General features: G+C 39.1%; 1 protein-coding gene across 12 annotated transcripts in view; it reads left to right on the top strand.

Annotated features, from left to right (window-relative positions):
- Nucleotides 1-16,374, top strand: part of DLG2 (discs large MAGUK scaffold protein 2) — a 2,692,860-nt gene that overhangs the window by 2,590,960 nt on the left and 85,526 nt on the right. For all 12 annotated transcript variants that reach the window (XM_043992745.1, XM_043992737.1, XM_043992735.1 and 9 more), the window contains one exon: nt 12,714-12,890. In XM_043992745.1, the coding sequence (XP_043848680.1) occupies nt 12,714-12,890 (177 nt within the window). The remainder of the gene's footprint in view (nt 1-12,713; nt 12,891-16,374) is intronic.

The raw sequence follows: 16,374 nt of genomic DNA, 5'->3' as shown, positions 1-16,374 counted from the left end.
TCATGGAAGGGGGAAAGGGACCCACATGTACAAAAATATTTATAGTTGCTCTTTACGTGGTAGCAAGGAATTGGAAGTTGAGGGGGTGCCCATCAATTGGGGAATGGCTGGACAAGTTGTGGTATATGAATACAATGGAATACTATTTTGCTGTAAGAAATGATGAGCAGGAGGAGTTCAGAGAAACCTGGAGGGTCTTATGTGAGCTGATGATGAGTGAGATGAGCAGAACCAGAAGAACATTGTACACAGTATCATCAACATTGAGTGTTGACCTACTGTGATGGACTATATTCTTCTCATCAATGCAATGTTACAGAAGAGTTCCAGGGAACTCATGATAGAAGAGGATCTCCAAATCCAAGAAAAAAAAAAAAAAGAACTGTGGAGTATAGATGCTGATTGAACCATACTATTTCTTTTGTTTTGGGTGCTGTTGTTGTTTTTTTTCTATTTTGAGCTTTTGCATCGCTGCTCTGATTTTTTCTCTTGTAACAGGATTAATGCAGAAATAGGATTAATGTTATTATGTGTATATATATATGTGTGTGTATATATATGTATATAGATATATAGATATAACCTATATCAGATTACCTACTGTCTAGGGGAGGGGGGAGGAAGGGGAGGGAGGGAGAAAAATCTGAAATTGTAAAGCTTGTATAAACAAAAGTTGAGAACTATCTTTACATGTAACGGAAAAAATAAAATACCTTATGCGTAAAAAAAAAAAAAAATTTGGAGGGGCAGCTAGGTGGCGCAGGGACAGCTAGGTGGTGCAGTGGATAGAGCACCGGCCCTGGAGTCAGGAGGACCTGAGTTCAAATCCGACCTCAGACGCTTAACACTTACTAGCTGTGTGACCCTAGTCAAGTCACTTAACCCCAATTGCCTCACCAAAAAAAAAAAAAAAAAAAAAACTTGGGACATGGGAGGGGTGCCTCATCAAACTGATGTCTGCTAAGATACATTTGACAGCTTTCAAAAAGGACCATTTTCCTCCATTTATGTCAAAGAAAAGATAAATGAATTAATTATGAAATCCAGGCATTTCTGAGTGAGAAGGGACCTCCATTTCCTCCTCTGAAATGGAGAGGTCGTGAGGAACAAGTCAAATAATGTGTATAGCAGCTATTATCATCATTAGCATGACCCTCTGTGGGCCTCCACTTCCCCTTCTGTAAAATGAGTGAATTAGAGCAGATGATCCCCAAATTGCCTTCCAGATATAGATCCTATATTCTTAGAAACCCATACCCCATCTGTGCTATGTGTGAAAATGTGATTAGCCAAAGTATCAGCAACAGCACAAAATGAGCACCATGGGGAACCTGGTGAGCTGTGCCTTTCCTACCCTAGTTTGATAAATAGGAGTTAGTTTCACTTAAGTTCTGTCCCTTTGGATGCACTAACAGAGGGCAGAATTGCCTTTCACTGCCTTAGTACAAGTCTTGTCTCTTTCAAGGAAGCTGTGTGGTGGGACCTTAGATGTGTTCGCTCCAGGTGCCTGTGGAGATAGAAGGAATTGGGGACTAGAGATGCTCCTCCTGGTGACTGAAGAAACCAAGTACTTAGCAAAGCTATAGAAAGTCAATGCACAGAATAAAGTTATATAATATATAATAATCAGTACAGTCTGGGAGTGGGGGGAAGGATTAGGTATAACGGAAAGATAATCAGGATCAGTCAGAGAGTCTGAGCATAAACTGCGACTCTGAGACAATATCTATGTGACTGGGGGCAAACATCCTAGCCATTAAAATGGTCCAAGACCAGAATGGGGCTGCCTCAGGAGAGTAGTGGGTTCTCCATTAATGAGGGCCTGCTTTTCAGGTATACATTGGATTAGATGACCTTTGAGATGTTTGCCAGTTCTCAGAACCTGTAATCCCTTCCAGTGCCTGCTTCCATTAGGAATCCATGAACTATCCACAAGGAGGGCTTAACCAGTTTTTACTTTTGCCATGATAACTGCTCACATCCTTGTAATCATTTTTGGTTTAAATTTGCTGTGCTCACCACAACGCCATCAGGCAGGAACCATTTCCAAGGCCTTCTCTAGAGTTGCCTTTTTTGTCACTTACTGTTACTGTTCGTGGAGAATGTTGTTATAGGATTCTGTTTTGCTGTTTTTATTCAGCATTTGGATCTAATGCTCCCTGGTTCTTCCTTTCCCCTGAGTTTATTTTCTTTTTGACTAGGTACAAGAGGCCTTTCTTGGCCTTCCTTTCTTACTTGTCACTGAATGGGTGTTGCCTCAGGCAAACTGAGACCTGTGAAAGGCCGTAATTTAAAAGGCCATGGTGTCTCACTGCAGCTGGGGCCATCTCCAGTTGCCATGATCTGTATCTTGCCATTGGACCAAGATGGCTTTGGAGGCAAGAGTGAGGCTGGTGACTTTGCACAGCCATCCCTCACTTAAATTCAGTTCCCTGCAAGTCATGACATCACCTCCCCAGTGTCATGGTCCTCGTCGAGAACAAAGGACAAACAACAAGAACAACTGAGAGAAGAGGCTTCCTTGGCTTCTAAATTAAGGAGTCATATTGTCAGAAAAGATAGAGTTAAAATGGAAGTTTGTAAGGTGCATGTTCCAATCTTGCCTTGGACAGAGTCAAGGCTTGTGGCCAGAAGGAAGGCATTTAACCTTCCTGAGTCTGTTTCATCTACAAAATGGGTATAACAGAATCCCATTGGGTTATTGTGAGAATCCAGGGAGATCATGTGTGTAAATTCACTATGTAAACTTTAAACCATCATATAAATGTCAGAGACTATTAATATTAAATTATTATAACCCCGTCTTTAAAAAAAGATGAAGATCTGTGATTTCATTGGTATGAAGAACTCTCTGAAGAAACTCCCTCTGTCACTAACTATACTGCTACTTATAGTCTTAAAGAGTTTCCTAGGGGACAGCTAGATGGTGCAGTGGATAAAGCACTGACCCTGGATTCAGAAAGACCTGAGTTCAAATCCGACCTCAGACACTTGACACTTTCTAGCTGTGTGACCCTGAGCAAGTCACTTAACCCTCATTAACCTGCCACCCCCCCCAAAAAAAAAGAGTTTCCTTGGCACTGGGAGGGAGTTCAAGAGACTTGTTCAAGGTCACACAGCCAGCATGTATCAGAGGCAGGGCATAAACCTGGACCTTCTTCACCACAAGTCCAGTCTTCTATCCTCCATGCCATATTGCCTGTCAGTTTCATTCCATGTTATATCTCTCAGATTATATTGTACAAATAAGCACATTTGAAAGTGCCTTGGGAAGAACATGTTAATGGTACTTTATAAAAGATGGTGTGATAAATGAGCAAATAAATTAAAAACAGATTATAGGCTTTAAAAAAATTAGATGAAGGCAAGTCCCACATGTGAGATTCCATCATTATGCTAAGAAAAACTGAAGCTTTTGAAATACATTAGCTGCTCCAAGATACTGAGTCTGAATCTCTACAACTTCTTCAGGGAGGGGGTTTATAATAGAAATCAGGCAAATGCTTTCTTGGGAAAGGGTCTTTTGTTCTACTAATTACCCTACATCAGGACTGAAGTTGCTGGAGATAGGGAAAGGGAGGCTATTTTAACCACTGAAGGGGCCTCAGAGACCATCTGTCCAAGGGATCAGTGCCAGACTTATAATCAGGAAGAGCTAGATTCAGCTTGTGTGTGCGCCTCAGATAATTAATCCTTGAATGGCCCTGGAGAAAAGAAGCGGGATAGCATTGATACAATACCTACTATGTGCCAGGCACTGTGATAAGCACTGGCTTTACAAATACTATCTCACTGGATCTTCACCACAACCCTGCAGGGTGGGTGCTATTATTACCCCCATTTTACAGTTCACAGTTGAAGAAATGGAGACAAACAGAAGTTAAATGACTTGCCTAGGATCACTCAGTTAGTATCTGAGGCAAGATTTGAACCCAGGTATTTCTGACTCCAGACCCAGTGCTCTCTATCCACTATACTACCAGCTCAGCATATCCTTAATCTACCTGAAACACCCAGTATCCTTATCTGAAAAATTGGGATAATTTATAATAGCCTACCTTTCAGTATACTGGAATGGAAAAATATATAGAAAGTGTTTGGCAAACCTTAAAGTACTATATGAAAATAAATGGTTCTCATTCCTATTATTCTTTTGGGTTTGTTTTTTTGTTTTGTTTTGTTTTTGGGGGGGGAGGGCAATGAGGGTTAAGTGACTTGCCCCAGGGTCACACAGCTAGTAAGTGTCAAGTGTTTGAGACTGGATTTGAACTCAGGTCGTCCTGACTCCAGGGCCGCTGCTCTATCTACTGCGGCACCTAGCTGCCCCTCGTTCCTATTATTATTATAACAATTCCCTTTTAACAACTGAATTTAGAATTTATTAGGCCCCTACTGTGTACCAGGTATGGTACTAAATTCTGGAAATATGAATATGAAAATGAAAGTTATCTGCCCTTAGGGAACTTCTATTCTTGGGGGAGGGGGAATAATGTGTATATAGAAAATTAAATCCAAACTATATAAAATTACCAGGGAGAGGGCACAAGTAACACATGAAGGGCAGTTTGTTAGCAATAAACAGGGGACAGCTTGGTGGCACAGTGGATAAAGCACCGGCCCTGGATTTAGGAGGATCTGCATTCAAATCCAGTCTCAGACACTTGACACTTACTAGCTATGTGACCCTGGGCAAGTCACTTAACCCTCATTGCCCAGCAAAAAAAAAACAAAAACAAAAACAAAAGAAAAAAACCCACAATAAACAGGATGATAGAGGGTGCATTGGAGCAACATGGCAAAATGGACAGGGAAATAGGAGAGATGAGGCTGATGTGAATAACTATGAGGGAGCATAGAGGCCCTTGACCATGGGGCAGGAGAAGGAACTAATAACCGCCCTTCCACCTTTCCCCAGTTACCAGTCCCGGGCTCTCCTTCCCACCACTACCCACTTCCTTAATGCATAATCTACTTAGAATTCTTGTAAAATAAAGTGATTTGTCCAAGGTCACATGAAACCAACTGAAATCTGCAATTTCCCACTGATCCCTAATATTTATGAGTTTAATTCAGTGGATTTGTCCAATATGCCCAGCACTGTGCCGGGCTATGGAAGGATAAACATAAAACAAAAGCTCACGTCCTCAAGGAATTTAATCACAGAGTTATAACTGCCACGTCAATGACCAATGAGGAAAAGAGTAGGTATATCTAGTAATTTTCTTTCCTCACCTTGCTGTTTCTCTTATGTACTCATAGCACCTTGGGAAATAAATTTGAAAAAGAAAAAAAAAAGCATCCACCACCTTCTTCGATACATATAATCCATCTTCCTATCAAATGTTAGCATCTAAGTCTACCATGCCTACAATGATACTACTTTTCTAACCCTAATGTTTTATTTATTTAATGACTTATTAGGAACTCAGCATCTAAGTATGATGTTTTTAAAATATCAGCTGTTAGCCTTGGGTACCACCAAGCATCATAGGGGAAAAAACATTGGCCCCATCAGAAAACCTGGGACTGTGTCCCAGACGTAGCCTTCCTAATTGTGTGACTTTGGACAAATTGCATAACGTTTCAGAACCTCAGCTACCTAATTTATAGGTTCAGAGAATTAGCACTGTAAGGGAAATTAGAGATATCCTCATTGGACTGTCTCATTTTGCAGATGTCAAATCTGTGACCCAAACAAATCAATAAGCCTTTGTCCAAGGTCTCGCAAGCAGGAAATGAGATGCCTCCAAGTCACATACAGATTCTCTGACTCCAAATCAAGGCCTCTTTTCACTACAACATCTATAAAATGGAGATTCTAGGGCTGGAACTAAAAGTCAGGGTGGCCTAAGAGTTAGAGACACAGCCTTCTAATTATAGGTTCAGGTCCTTCTTCTGACAAATACTGGCCTGTGATCCTGAGCTAGTGAATAACCCTCTCAATCTTCCTCCTCATTGAATGGGATAGAATCAGGAAAAAAGTTTTGGTTAAGGCAGAAAAGGTAAATTATAGTAAAATATAATAATAGTAATAATAATTATGATATAATGTGATTTGATATATAATATATAACATAACAACATAACATAATATTCGTTGAGTTGTTTTCAATCATGTCCAACTTTTTGTGACCCCATTTAGGATTTTCTCAGCAAAGATACTGGAGGGGTTTACCACTTCCTTCTCTAGCTCATTTTATAGATGAGAAAACTGAGGCAAACAGGGTTAAGTGACTTATCAAGGGTCACACAGCTGAGGGCAGGTTTGGACTCAGGAAGATGAGTTTTCCTGACTCCAAGTCTGGCACTTTGTCCACTGTAATATGATATGATATATGATATCATATGATACAGTAGCTAGCATTTATATAGAACTTTAAGGATCACAAAGCACTCTACAAATATTATCTCATGTTATCCTCAAAACAACCCTGGATATAGGTGCTAATTATTATCCCCTGTCTGCAAATGAGTAAGCTAAGGCAAACAGAGTTTAAGTGACTTGCCCAGGGTCACATAGATAGTACATGTCCTAGGCTAGATTTGAACTCTTCCTGACTCCTGTGCTCTATCTACAGTGTCACCTACATAAGCAAATGTAATCATTTTACCAGCAAGCCAATTGAAACATTTAGTCCAACGATGGCTGCAGCAATTGAGGATCACTTCACAATCTCATAGACTCGTACTGAATTATCAGAATAATTAGGGAAGACTCCTCCATGTTTGTTATATTCTTCAGTTCCACCATCTTTGATCTCTGTAGCCCAGATAAATTCATCTCCTCTTTGAGGCTGAAAAACATTGGACAGCTGGAAGTTCTATGTTATATGAATCTGCAGGGAAGTGACTGCAGCTACAGAAAAGACTCCAAGTTGTAGAGAAAGGTGCCAATAGGCATTAGAGGAAGAAATTATTCACTGGGAGATCCCTAAAGAAATCAGGTGTCTGATTTTTTTTTAAATGGAGACTTCTACCTCATAGCACCGTTGTGAAGATCAAATGAAAGGACAGGTGTAAAAATATTAGTTAACTGTCACCTTCTCCTTTCTTTTGTTTTTGTACCTAGCATGGTGCATCCCACATAGCATGTGCACACAGAAGTGTGCTGAATTAATAAATGCATGAATGTATAAGGAACAGAAATACAACCCACCATTCTTCCAGTTCCAACAGCTATGACTTTTATCTGCCAAAGAACCCCCAGTGAAAAATGCAACCGTAAATTGATCAAATTAAACATGATATGGTGAGATCTCAGTGCAGAAGATCTCAGTTCTGGCTTAGCCATTAAAATGTCCTATGTGATCTTGTCCCTTCACCTCACCTTCAACTTTCCCATCTATAAAACTAGGGCATTGGACCAGATGATTTTTCCAGTTTCTTCTAGCTCTGATATTCCACAATACTTTCCTTCTGGGATCACTTCCCATTTAAATTGTATATATCTGATAAATACACGATTTATAATAATAATCAATACATAATTGTTTGCATTTTGTCTCCTACATTCAATTGTGAGTTCCTTTAAGGCAGGGACTGTGCTTTTGCTTTTCTTCATATCCTGAGTGTTTAGCAAAGTACCTAGCACACAGTAGGTGCTTAATAATTGCTTATTGATTAATTGATGCTGCATTGCTTCCGTCCTGTGCTTTCATCCTTGGATAGAATATATATATGACTGAAGGAATTTTGTTCCAAGCATATTAATTTTTTTTACAGTTATTTTTAGCTGTAGAGAGGCTGCCATCAGCACTTTCTTGTTACCATGACAACAATTGTGACAGATATTTCTTTTTTTCAAAAATACTTAGTCCTCAGTGTTTTGGGGTGAAGTATATTCTACAAATCCAGGGAAATTACATGCAGAAAGGTTTGGCATCAGTGAATGAGCCAGATTAGAACAAAGTAGTAGTGAAAGCTCTCTCCTGAGACAGAGACCAGGGATTCTTTTTGTATGGATGATGACTTTGGGAGAGCACAAATGGTCCACCGGGAAGCTAGAAACTTGGTGGATTCCAATGCTCTACTTACTCTAACAGGCATAAAAATGGCAAACACAAGTTCATCATTTTGGGCATTTGGTGGATATGTGTTCTTTGGTGTCTGCTACGGATGGACCTGAATAAGTGAGTGAGTGAGTGAGTGAGTAAAGGAATGAATGAATGAGTAAAGGAATGAATGAATGAGTAAAGGAATGAATGAATGAGTAAATGGATGAATGAGTGAATGAGTGAATGAACGAATGAACAAACTAATAAATTGACAAGCTTGAACACATCCAGAAAAGGGCAGCCAGTATGGAAAGGGAGACTCACAGCTATGCCATGAAGTTCAGTTGAAAGAATTTGGAATATATAGCCTAGGGAAGAGAAGACTTGGGTTGTGATTTTAATTCAGTTCACAAATATTTATTTATTGGCTGCTATGATCATTATTCTATGCTTTGGGTAGAAGGATTAAAAATAACTCAAATCTTACTCTGAAGGAGCTTATATTATATTATTGTTGTTTGTCCTACCTTTTTTTGTGGGGCAGTGAGTGTTAAGTGACTAGCCCAAGGTCACACAGATAGTAGTGTTAAGTGTCTGAGGCCACGTTGGAACTCAGGTCTTCCTGAATCCAAGGCTGGTGCTTTATCCACTGCACCACCTAGCTGCCCCTGTTTGTCCTTCATTTTTTTTTGGGGGGGGTGAGGCAATTGGGTTTAAGTGACTTACCCAGGGTCACACAGCTAGTAAGTGTTTAGTCTCTGATGCCGGATTTGAACTCAAGTCCTCCTGACTCCAGGGCCAGTGCTCTATTCACTGCACCACCTAGCTGCCCCTGTCTTTCATTTTTGAAGAAGAATGTGACATCAGAGTGATGTCATTATTTGCAGTGAATTGGATTTAAGTGAGGCAAGACTGTGCAAAGTCACCAACCTCACTCTCTCCTCCAGAGCCATCTGGGTACAGTGGGAAGATATACATTGGGATGACTGGAGATGGCCCTGGATGCTTTGAGGCAATCGGGTTAAGTGACTTGCCCAGGGTCACACAGGTAATAGTGTCAAGTGTCTGAGGCCAGATTTGAACTCGGGGCCTCCTGACTCAAGAGCTAGTGCTCCATCCAATTGTGCTACCTAGCTACCCACATATTATATTAGAATCATGTGAAAGAAGAATTGATTTACTCTGTATGACTCCAGAGAGCAGAATGAGAACCAGTATGTAGAATGTACTAGGAGGTAGATTTGGGGTGAATATGGGGGGAACTTTATAATAATTAGAGCTGTCAAAAAATAGGCTACCTTTTTAGGTATCGAGGTCCTTATCAGTGGAGGCTTGATGACCACTTCTTTGGAATGCTGTAGAGATAATTAATGTTTTATCTAAAGGTTAGTTTGGCTAGCCTCAGTGATAAAAAAGTAATATTCTGCATTTCATAGTATCATAGTTCCTTCTCCTCTCTGGGCTTCAGTTTTTTAGGAATTTTAGGATTAGTATTTACCAAAGAACCTTAAATATCATCTAACCTTGAGGTCCTTCACCTTGGTTTTTTTTTTTTTTGTCATGGACCCCTTTGGGAATCTGCTGAGACTTATGGACCCCTTCTCAGGATCATATTGTTTTTCAAGCTTTTCATTTATTTTATTTTTAATTTATGAAGGAAAACAAGCATTTCTATAACATAGTATAAGGGGAAATGTGCATGAAACTGAAATCTATTATGTACAACTTGCTATTTTTTAAATATATAGTAGTTATCATGTAAATTTCTTCCTTTTTCTTTTTTCTTCCTCCCAGATGTCTACCATTAGACACATGTATGCATTCTGTGTGTGTGTAAAATCATTCTATACATATTTCTTTTTATCAGTTCTTTCTCTTATATGCAGTGTCTTCCTTCATGTATCATTATGAACAAATGGAGGAATCATAACTTAAAATGCATAAAAGAACATACAGAGGATTCCCAAGGAAACCAATTATAGTGAAATATAGTAATACAAAATTTTAAACCCAGTTCACAGGTCCAGGTTAAGAACCTATGATTATGCCAAGCCCCTTGATTTTTACAGGTACTACAACTGATCCATAAAGTATAAGTGGCCCATCCAAGGTCATGCAGCTATAAACAGCACTTCCTGGGATTCAAATCCAATTTCCTCCTGTATAAAATGAAGCAGTTTACCCAGATGATCTCCAAAAACTCTTTCTGGCTTTCTGGTCTTAGATTCTGAGTTTATGATTCTGTGGGAAAATACAACCACCATTCTAATTCCAGCCATTTTTTAATTAGTCACCTCTACAAAGCGGTATTCTTTGGGCAGCAGCAGTGTGAATTGTCTCCTTGGGGAGAACGTGCTAAAACAAGGGCTGGAGTACTTATTCACAGATGTCTAGAATGCAAGCTCACCACCTTTATTGGCCAGCTCAACTCTTAGAGTTCAAGTTCTTTGAGGACAAGGCCCAGTTGTTGTTTTTTTAAATACATGTCCCAAAATCTTGGTTCAGTGTCATAAAGCCTAGTGATGCTTCATAAATAATTCCTAACTGCAAGACTCTGCAAGCTGTGAGGAACCTGAACTGAAACTGACAAAATGGTCTTCTTGAGATCTGAACTATACATGATTCTATTGTAGCCTCTATCCAATCCCAATGTAATTGAATAGGTTTTCATTGAGCAAATATGCTGTAGGTTGTCAATAATACTAATAACAATAGTGATAATAAAAACAACAAAAAATTCAATTGATTGCCCCGCTTCATAAAAAGCACTGTTGTTGAGTGAACTAAACATTTAGAGTCAGGTTTTGTTATGTTAATTTCAGTTGCGTGTACACATTCAGTATATTTCTGGGTCCCTATAAGCAAAAACTTTGCAGCCTGTCCTTATCCCAGTGGAATAGACTTTAAGATCCCATAGTAAAGCATTGAAGCGAGACTGTTGGAAGAAATGGAATCGCCATCTATATTAGAAACAGTCGATGTTCATTCAGCTTGGAATCATGAAGACCTGAGTCTGAATCTTGCCTGAATATACTTACTGGCTATGTGACCTGCTCACTTAAATGATTTCAGCCTAAGTTTCCCCACCTGTAAATTGAAGATAATAATAGGATCTACCTTATCAGGTTGTTTTGAGGATCAAATCTGATGGTATATATGTACAGTGCTTATAAACTTTAAAGCACTATATAAATGCCAATGGTAATCATAAATATTGGTTATTATTTCAAATTGCCCTTCAAATATTTGTTTCTGAAGGGAAATACGAATGCTCTCCAGTTTTCTTCCCAAGGTTTTCCTTTGTTTCAGTGCTCTTTCAATTCTTCTGATTGTGCTAATGACAACAATAACTAACATTTATACAGGGTGTCCCAAAAGTCTTAGTGCAATTTAAATCTAATCTATTTATGCTTAAAATGACATCAACCCTTCTGGAATACTCTAACATTGTAAGGTTTGCAGGGCACTTTAACGTGAAATATCTCATCTGACTTTACAACACCATTCTATTCATTTTTCTTAGAATTCTTTTCAAAAAAAAATTTATATTTGATTTCCCCCCAATTATATACAAAAACAATTTTCAACATTTGTTGGGGGAGTTAAGTTTTGAATTCCAAATTCTATCCCTCCTCTCTCTCCTCCCCCTTCCCTGAAACATTAAGCAATTTGATATAGGTTCTTATACACTTTTTAAAAGAAAGTCTTCATTCTCCTTTAACACTTCTCTGATTATGCCCCACCAAGAGGGCAAGGAGCCAGTAAGAAGCAAGGAGAGAGCTAGAGTTGGGGCACAAAATGTGAGTGATTGAGACAAGTGGAAAGGAATAGATCTCTAATAGGTTGTCAAGGCTATCTAGCACAGTGTTGGGCCACTTCAAATAAAAACTAGGACCAATAAATATGTAATGATCCTGGTACCTACATATTGACTTAGACAACAACATAGTAACATTATCCATGTTTTATTATATTTTTATTCATCTTGAAAAATATTTTCCAATTACATTTTCATCTGGTTCAGCAGCATTCTGTAATGTGGTGGGCTGCAGGTTTGACATCTCTGGTCTATCAAATATTCAAAACTGAGAATCCTCTATTTATGAATCTGTAGAATTTACATTATGTACACATGGGAGCATCATAGTAAAGTCACTTTCACGTAGGTACTTGATATTTATTGATTGAGGGGTTGGTAGTTAAGTAAATAGAGTGGAAGTAGGAAGATTCAGTAAATAACTGGAGTTAGGAAGATTCATCTTCCTGAGTTCAAATCTGGCCTCAGACACTCACTAGCTGTGTGACCCTGAGCAAGTCACTTTTGCCTCAGTTTCCTCTTCTGTAAAATGAGCTAGAGAAGGAAATGGCAAGCCACCCCAGCATCTATGCCCAAAAAATCCAAATGGGGTCACATAGAGTCAGACACAATTGAAAATGACAGAACAACAATAACAAGGATTGATGATACAAGAAGCACTGGGGTTGGGCTCAAAAGATCCAATTTCAAAACTAGGAATTGACACTGGTTGTATGACTTTGGCTAAGTTGCTTAGACTCACTAAACATCTGCTTACTTATCTATAAAATGGAATGATACTACTTTCTGTAACTACCTCAATGGGGTATTGTGAGGACCAAACGAAACTATGACTACAGAATGCTTTCTAACCATAGTTATTATATGTCCTTTTGAACATTTTTCTTTCTTTTCCTCTCCAGAGCCATGTTTGACTATGACAAGAGTAAAGATAGTGGACTCCCAAGTCAAGGACTGAGCTTTAAATATGGTGACATTCTCCATGTTATCAACGCTTCTGATGATGAATGGTGGCAAGCCCGAAGGGTAACTCTAGAGGGAGACAGTGAGGAGATGGGTGTCATCCCCAGCAAAAGGAGGTAATGATTACTCTTTTGATTTCATAGCATTGGATTTTTAGCTTTTATGGGATGGATGAGAGAGAAAAGTACAGAGGTACAGAGATACCAAAAGAGACAGGGAAAGAGACGGACAGAGACATGGAGTGACACAGAGACAGAGACAGAGGCAGAGAGACATTTAGAAAGACAGAGAATCACAGAGATGGAGACAGAGATAGAAACAGTAAGACAGAAGTAGGAGGGAAAGAAAGAAAAAGAGAAAACAATAGAGAAAAATAAATAGAGAGGAAGGAGGAGAGAAAGAAAGAGAAACACAGAGAGAGAGAGAAGGAAGGAGGGAGGGAGGAAGGAAAGGGAGGAAAGGAAAGAAAAGGGAGGGAGAGAGAGAGAATGAATTTCCAAAATAAACCATTTTAATCTGAGAATTCATTCAAGAGGAAATTGCCAGCCCAGACAGGTGACACCAATTAAAATTTCCCTCTCTACATATATTATGGTTTTAATGAAAATTTGTGACTATGAGCTCATGTTCTGACAAGACACCAAATGATAAACAAACAGTCTGCTCAGACTGTCTTACTATCTGTGCCTTTTGGAGCAGTTTAATTTACTCCAGTGCATGTATTTCAGAACAAACTTGTCAGTGTATACAGTTTACTAACTCTCCTAGAACCTTGAAAAGCTCATCAGAGACATAGAAAGTGCACCAGGCAATCTTTTAGAAGATTCAAAGTCACAGTAGCCCATGCCAGTAAATCAATAAATTAACGTGTTTATTAAGCACCTACTATATGCTAGACATTATGCTAGGCAGTGCACAATAATAAAATTCCTACTCTGAGAGGTTAGTTACATTCTATCAGGGTAAGTAACATGCACACATATAAGTAAATGTAAAATAGTTATTTTGTAGGGAGGGTCATCACCCACTTGGTGGATCAAAGAAGGTCTCATTCAGGAGGTCATGCTTGAGCTGAATTTTGAAGGAAGATAGTGTTTTTAAGGCGGAAAGGAGGGAACATTGTGAGTATGTGAGACACCCTATGCAAAAATGGAGATGAAAGATAGAATGTTGTTCATTTGGGAAACTGAGGTTTTGTGGATATTATGACGTTACCAAAAGCTGGTGTAAAAAAAATTCTACCAGAAACCCAGCCATTATCTCTATGGGATGCCAATCATAGCTGGTTATTCATAAATATCAACCTTTTGGGAATTAGTTTTCTTTTTGATTTTCATTCTCGTCTTTGGCACTGTGTAGATGCAGCCAGAGCTATTAACAGGGTAAAGGTTTTCCTCCTTTGTTGTCATCCTTGGCCAGGAATTAAAAAGCCAGAAATGACCCACATTAAGGATTCTTCATCTAAAATCTGTGAACTTTAAGAAAACTAGATCACTATATCAATAGAATTGATTTCATTTGTCATCCTGTGTATTTTATGCATTTAACAAAAACATGAATCTGAAAAGGGGTCCATATGCTTCACCAGAGTGACAGAGAAGCCCAAGAGACTACAAAAATTAAGAAGTCCTGTCCTGGAGGGAGCTAGTTGTTTTGCTTTTTGGCTTTTATGGCTCCCAATTATCATCTCACAGGAGAAACTTTTCTCTCAAGGAATGTCTTTCCTAGTTTCCAAACATTGTGCAAGGACCAGAAATTTTCAGACCATACCCTAGAAAACCAATGAAATGAAAGTCAAGGATGATGTTGTATAAAATCATCAGCTTATTCCTAAAAGCTGTTTTTATATTTTCAGAATACTACCAGGCCATTTTCCCATTCATAACACATTGATTTCTGAAATGCCTTTAAATAGATTATTTGTGTAAGCAGTCAGTTCAGGAGTGCTTGCTGTATGGAAAGCCATATCAGGCTTTAACTAAGATAAGCCCAGCTTTGAGGAGTTCTCACTTAGATGCAAGATTAGACTTCAGATTCACTCAGGCCTAGAGTGGGCTTTGTGCCTCTTCTCGCCATCTTTATTTTGGCCCCAAGAACAGAGTTAGAACGAGGAGAAAGAGATTTACCTGCCCTGTTTTTCTCTGTTTTCTTTAGAAACAATAGTATGATAGTGTAGGCAGAGTACTGGGTTAAAAGACTGCAAGGGTTCAAAGTCTTAGCTCAGCTACTAATAGGTATGTGATCCAAGGCAAATCTCTGCACATGAATAAGCCTCATTTTCTTCCTCTAAAATGATGAAGTTGGAAGATCACCGTAGGATTTGGAATGGAGAGAAGCCTTAGGTCATAATCATGGAATCATAGATTCAAAACTGGAAGGAAACTTGGGGTCATCTTAGAGGTCAGTGAACTAGAGAGTAACAACAAGCCTATGCCCAATCTCACAAAGGTCACCGTAATTATCATAAGTCAATGCTGGGAACTGACCTCTGGACATTTTGTATGGAAAATTTTATAGAAGTCTAAAGCATCAGTTCCCTACCAGATACAATTGCAATATGATCACGGAACTCCCTTCAGTATATGTTCATGTTCACATACAGTCCTATATTGGTTTTTTAAAATGCTAATTTCAAAAGTACAAGATGGCTGACACATGGCTGGATAACAGTTTATTTGAAAGATTTTAGTGCATGCTCTGCATGCTCCAAATGAATGATTAATGCCTTACCCGGGTCAAAACAACTAATATGATCTTGGACCACAAGAAGAGAGACATAGTGTCCAAGGCCAGGGAAGAGGCAGTCCATCGGTACTCTGCCCTAATGTGGCCCTTCTCGTACCTTGTGTTTATTTGGAGGCACTAAATTATAGGAAAGACAACATGCAGAGTAGGGTGATCAGGTTAGGGGCAGGCATTGGGTTCCTGCCACTTGAGACTTGTCTGAAGGAACTGGAAATATTTAGCTTGGACAGGAAAGGATTTCAGGGGGACTTGGCCACGGTTTTCATGTACTTGAAGAATTGTCATATGAAAGCAAGATTGTTCCTGTTCTACATTATCCCAGAGGGCAGAACTAAAATTTACAGAGAGGCAGATTTAGCATTCCTATGGGGAAAGATTTGCTCAGAATCAGAGCTCTCCAACATTAGAATGGGCTTCCTGGGCAGGTAGTGGATTTTGCCTCAAAGAAGATCTCCAAGCAAACACCAGATGACTACTCATCATTTATATTGTAGAGAGGTTCTTGTTCAGGTGTGAATTGGATGAGATGATCTCCAAGATACCTTCCAATTTTGAGATGCTTTAATTCCATGAAGTATTTGTTGAGGGTTTTATCCTTCATACCAGCATATTCTTTGGGGAGCATTCACCCTCAAACTAGTGATACCATGAATAACACTTTGCACTCATAGGACCTCTTTCCTCTGAAGAGCTCTCAGCAGTTTTCTGAGTGAAATCATTTTCCAACTGCCTACGATGATCATTGTCCAGCTGTCTGATTTCCCATTTCTCTGACTTCTTGGAAGAGAACCACTTTTAGCAGTCACAGTAAAGCTGGATCAGGGAAAATGAATTTGGAATTGTAAATCAAATTTC

This window comes from Dromiciops gliroides, chromosome 3 (assembly GCF_019393635.1).
Source record: "Dromiciops gliroides isolate mDroGli1 chromosome 3, mDroGli1.pri, whole genome shotgun sequence".
Classification (NCBI taxonomy): domain Eukaryota; kingdom Metazoa; phylum Chordata; class Mammalia; order Microbiotheria; family Microbiotheriidae; genus Dromiciops; species Dromiciops gliroides.
This window is presented reverse-complemented; position numbering and strand designations above follow the sequence as displayed.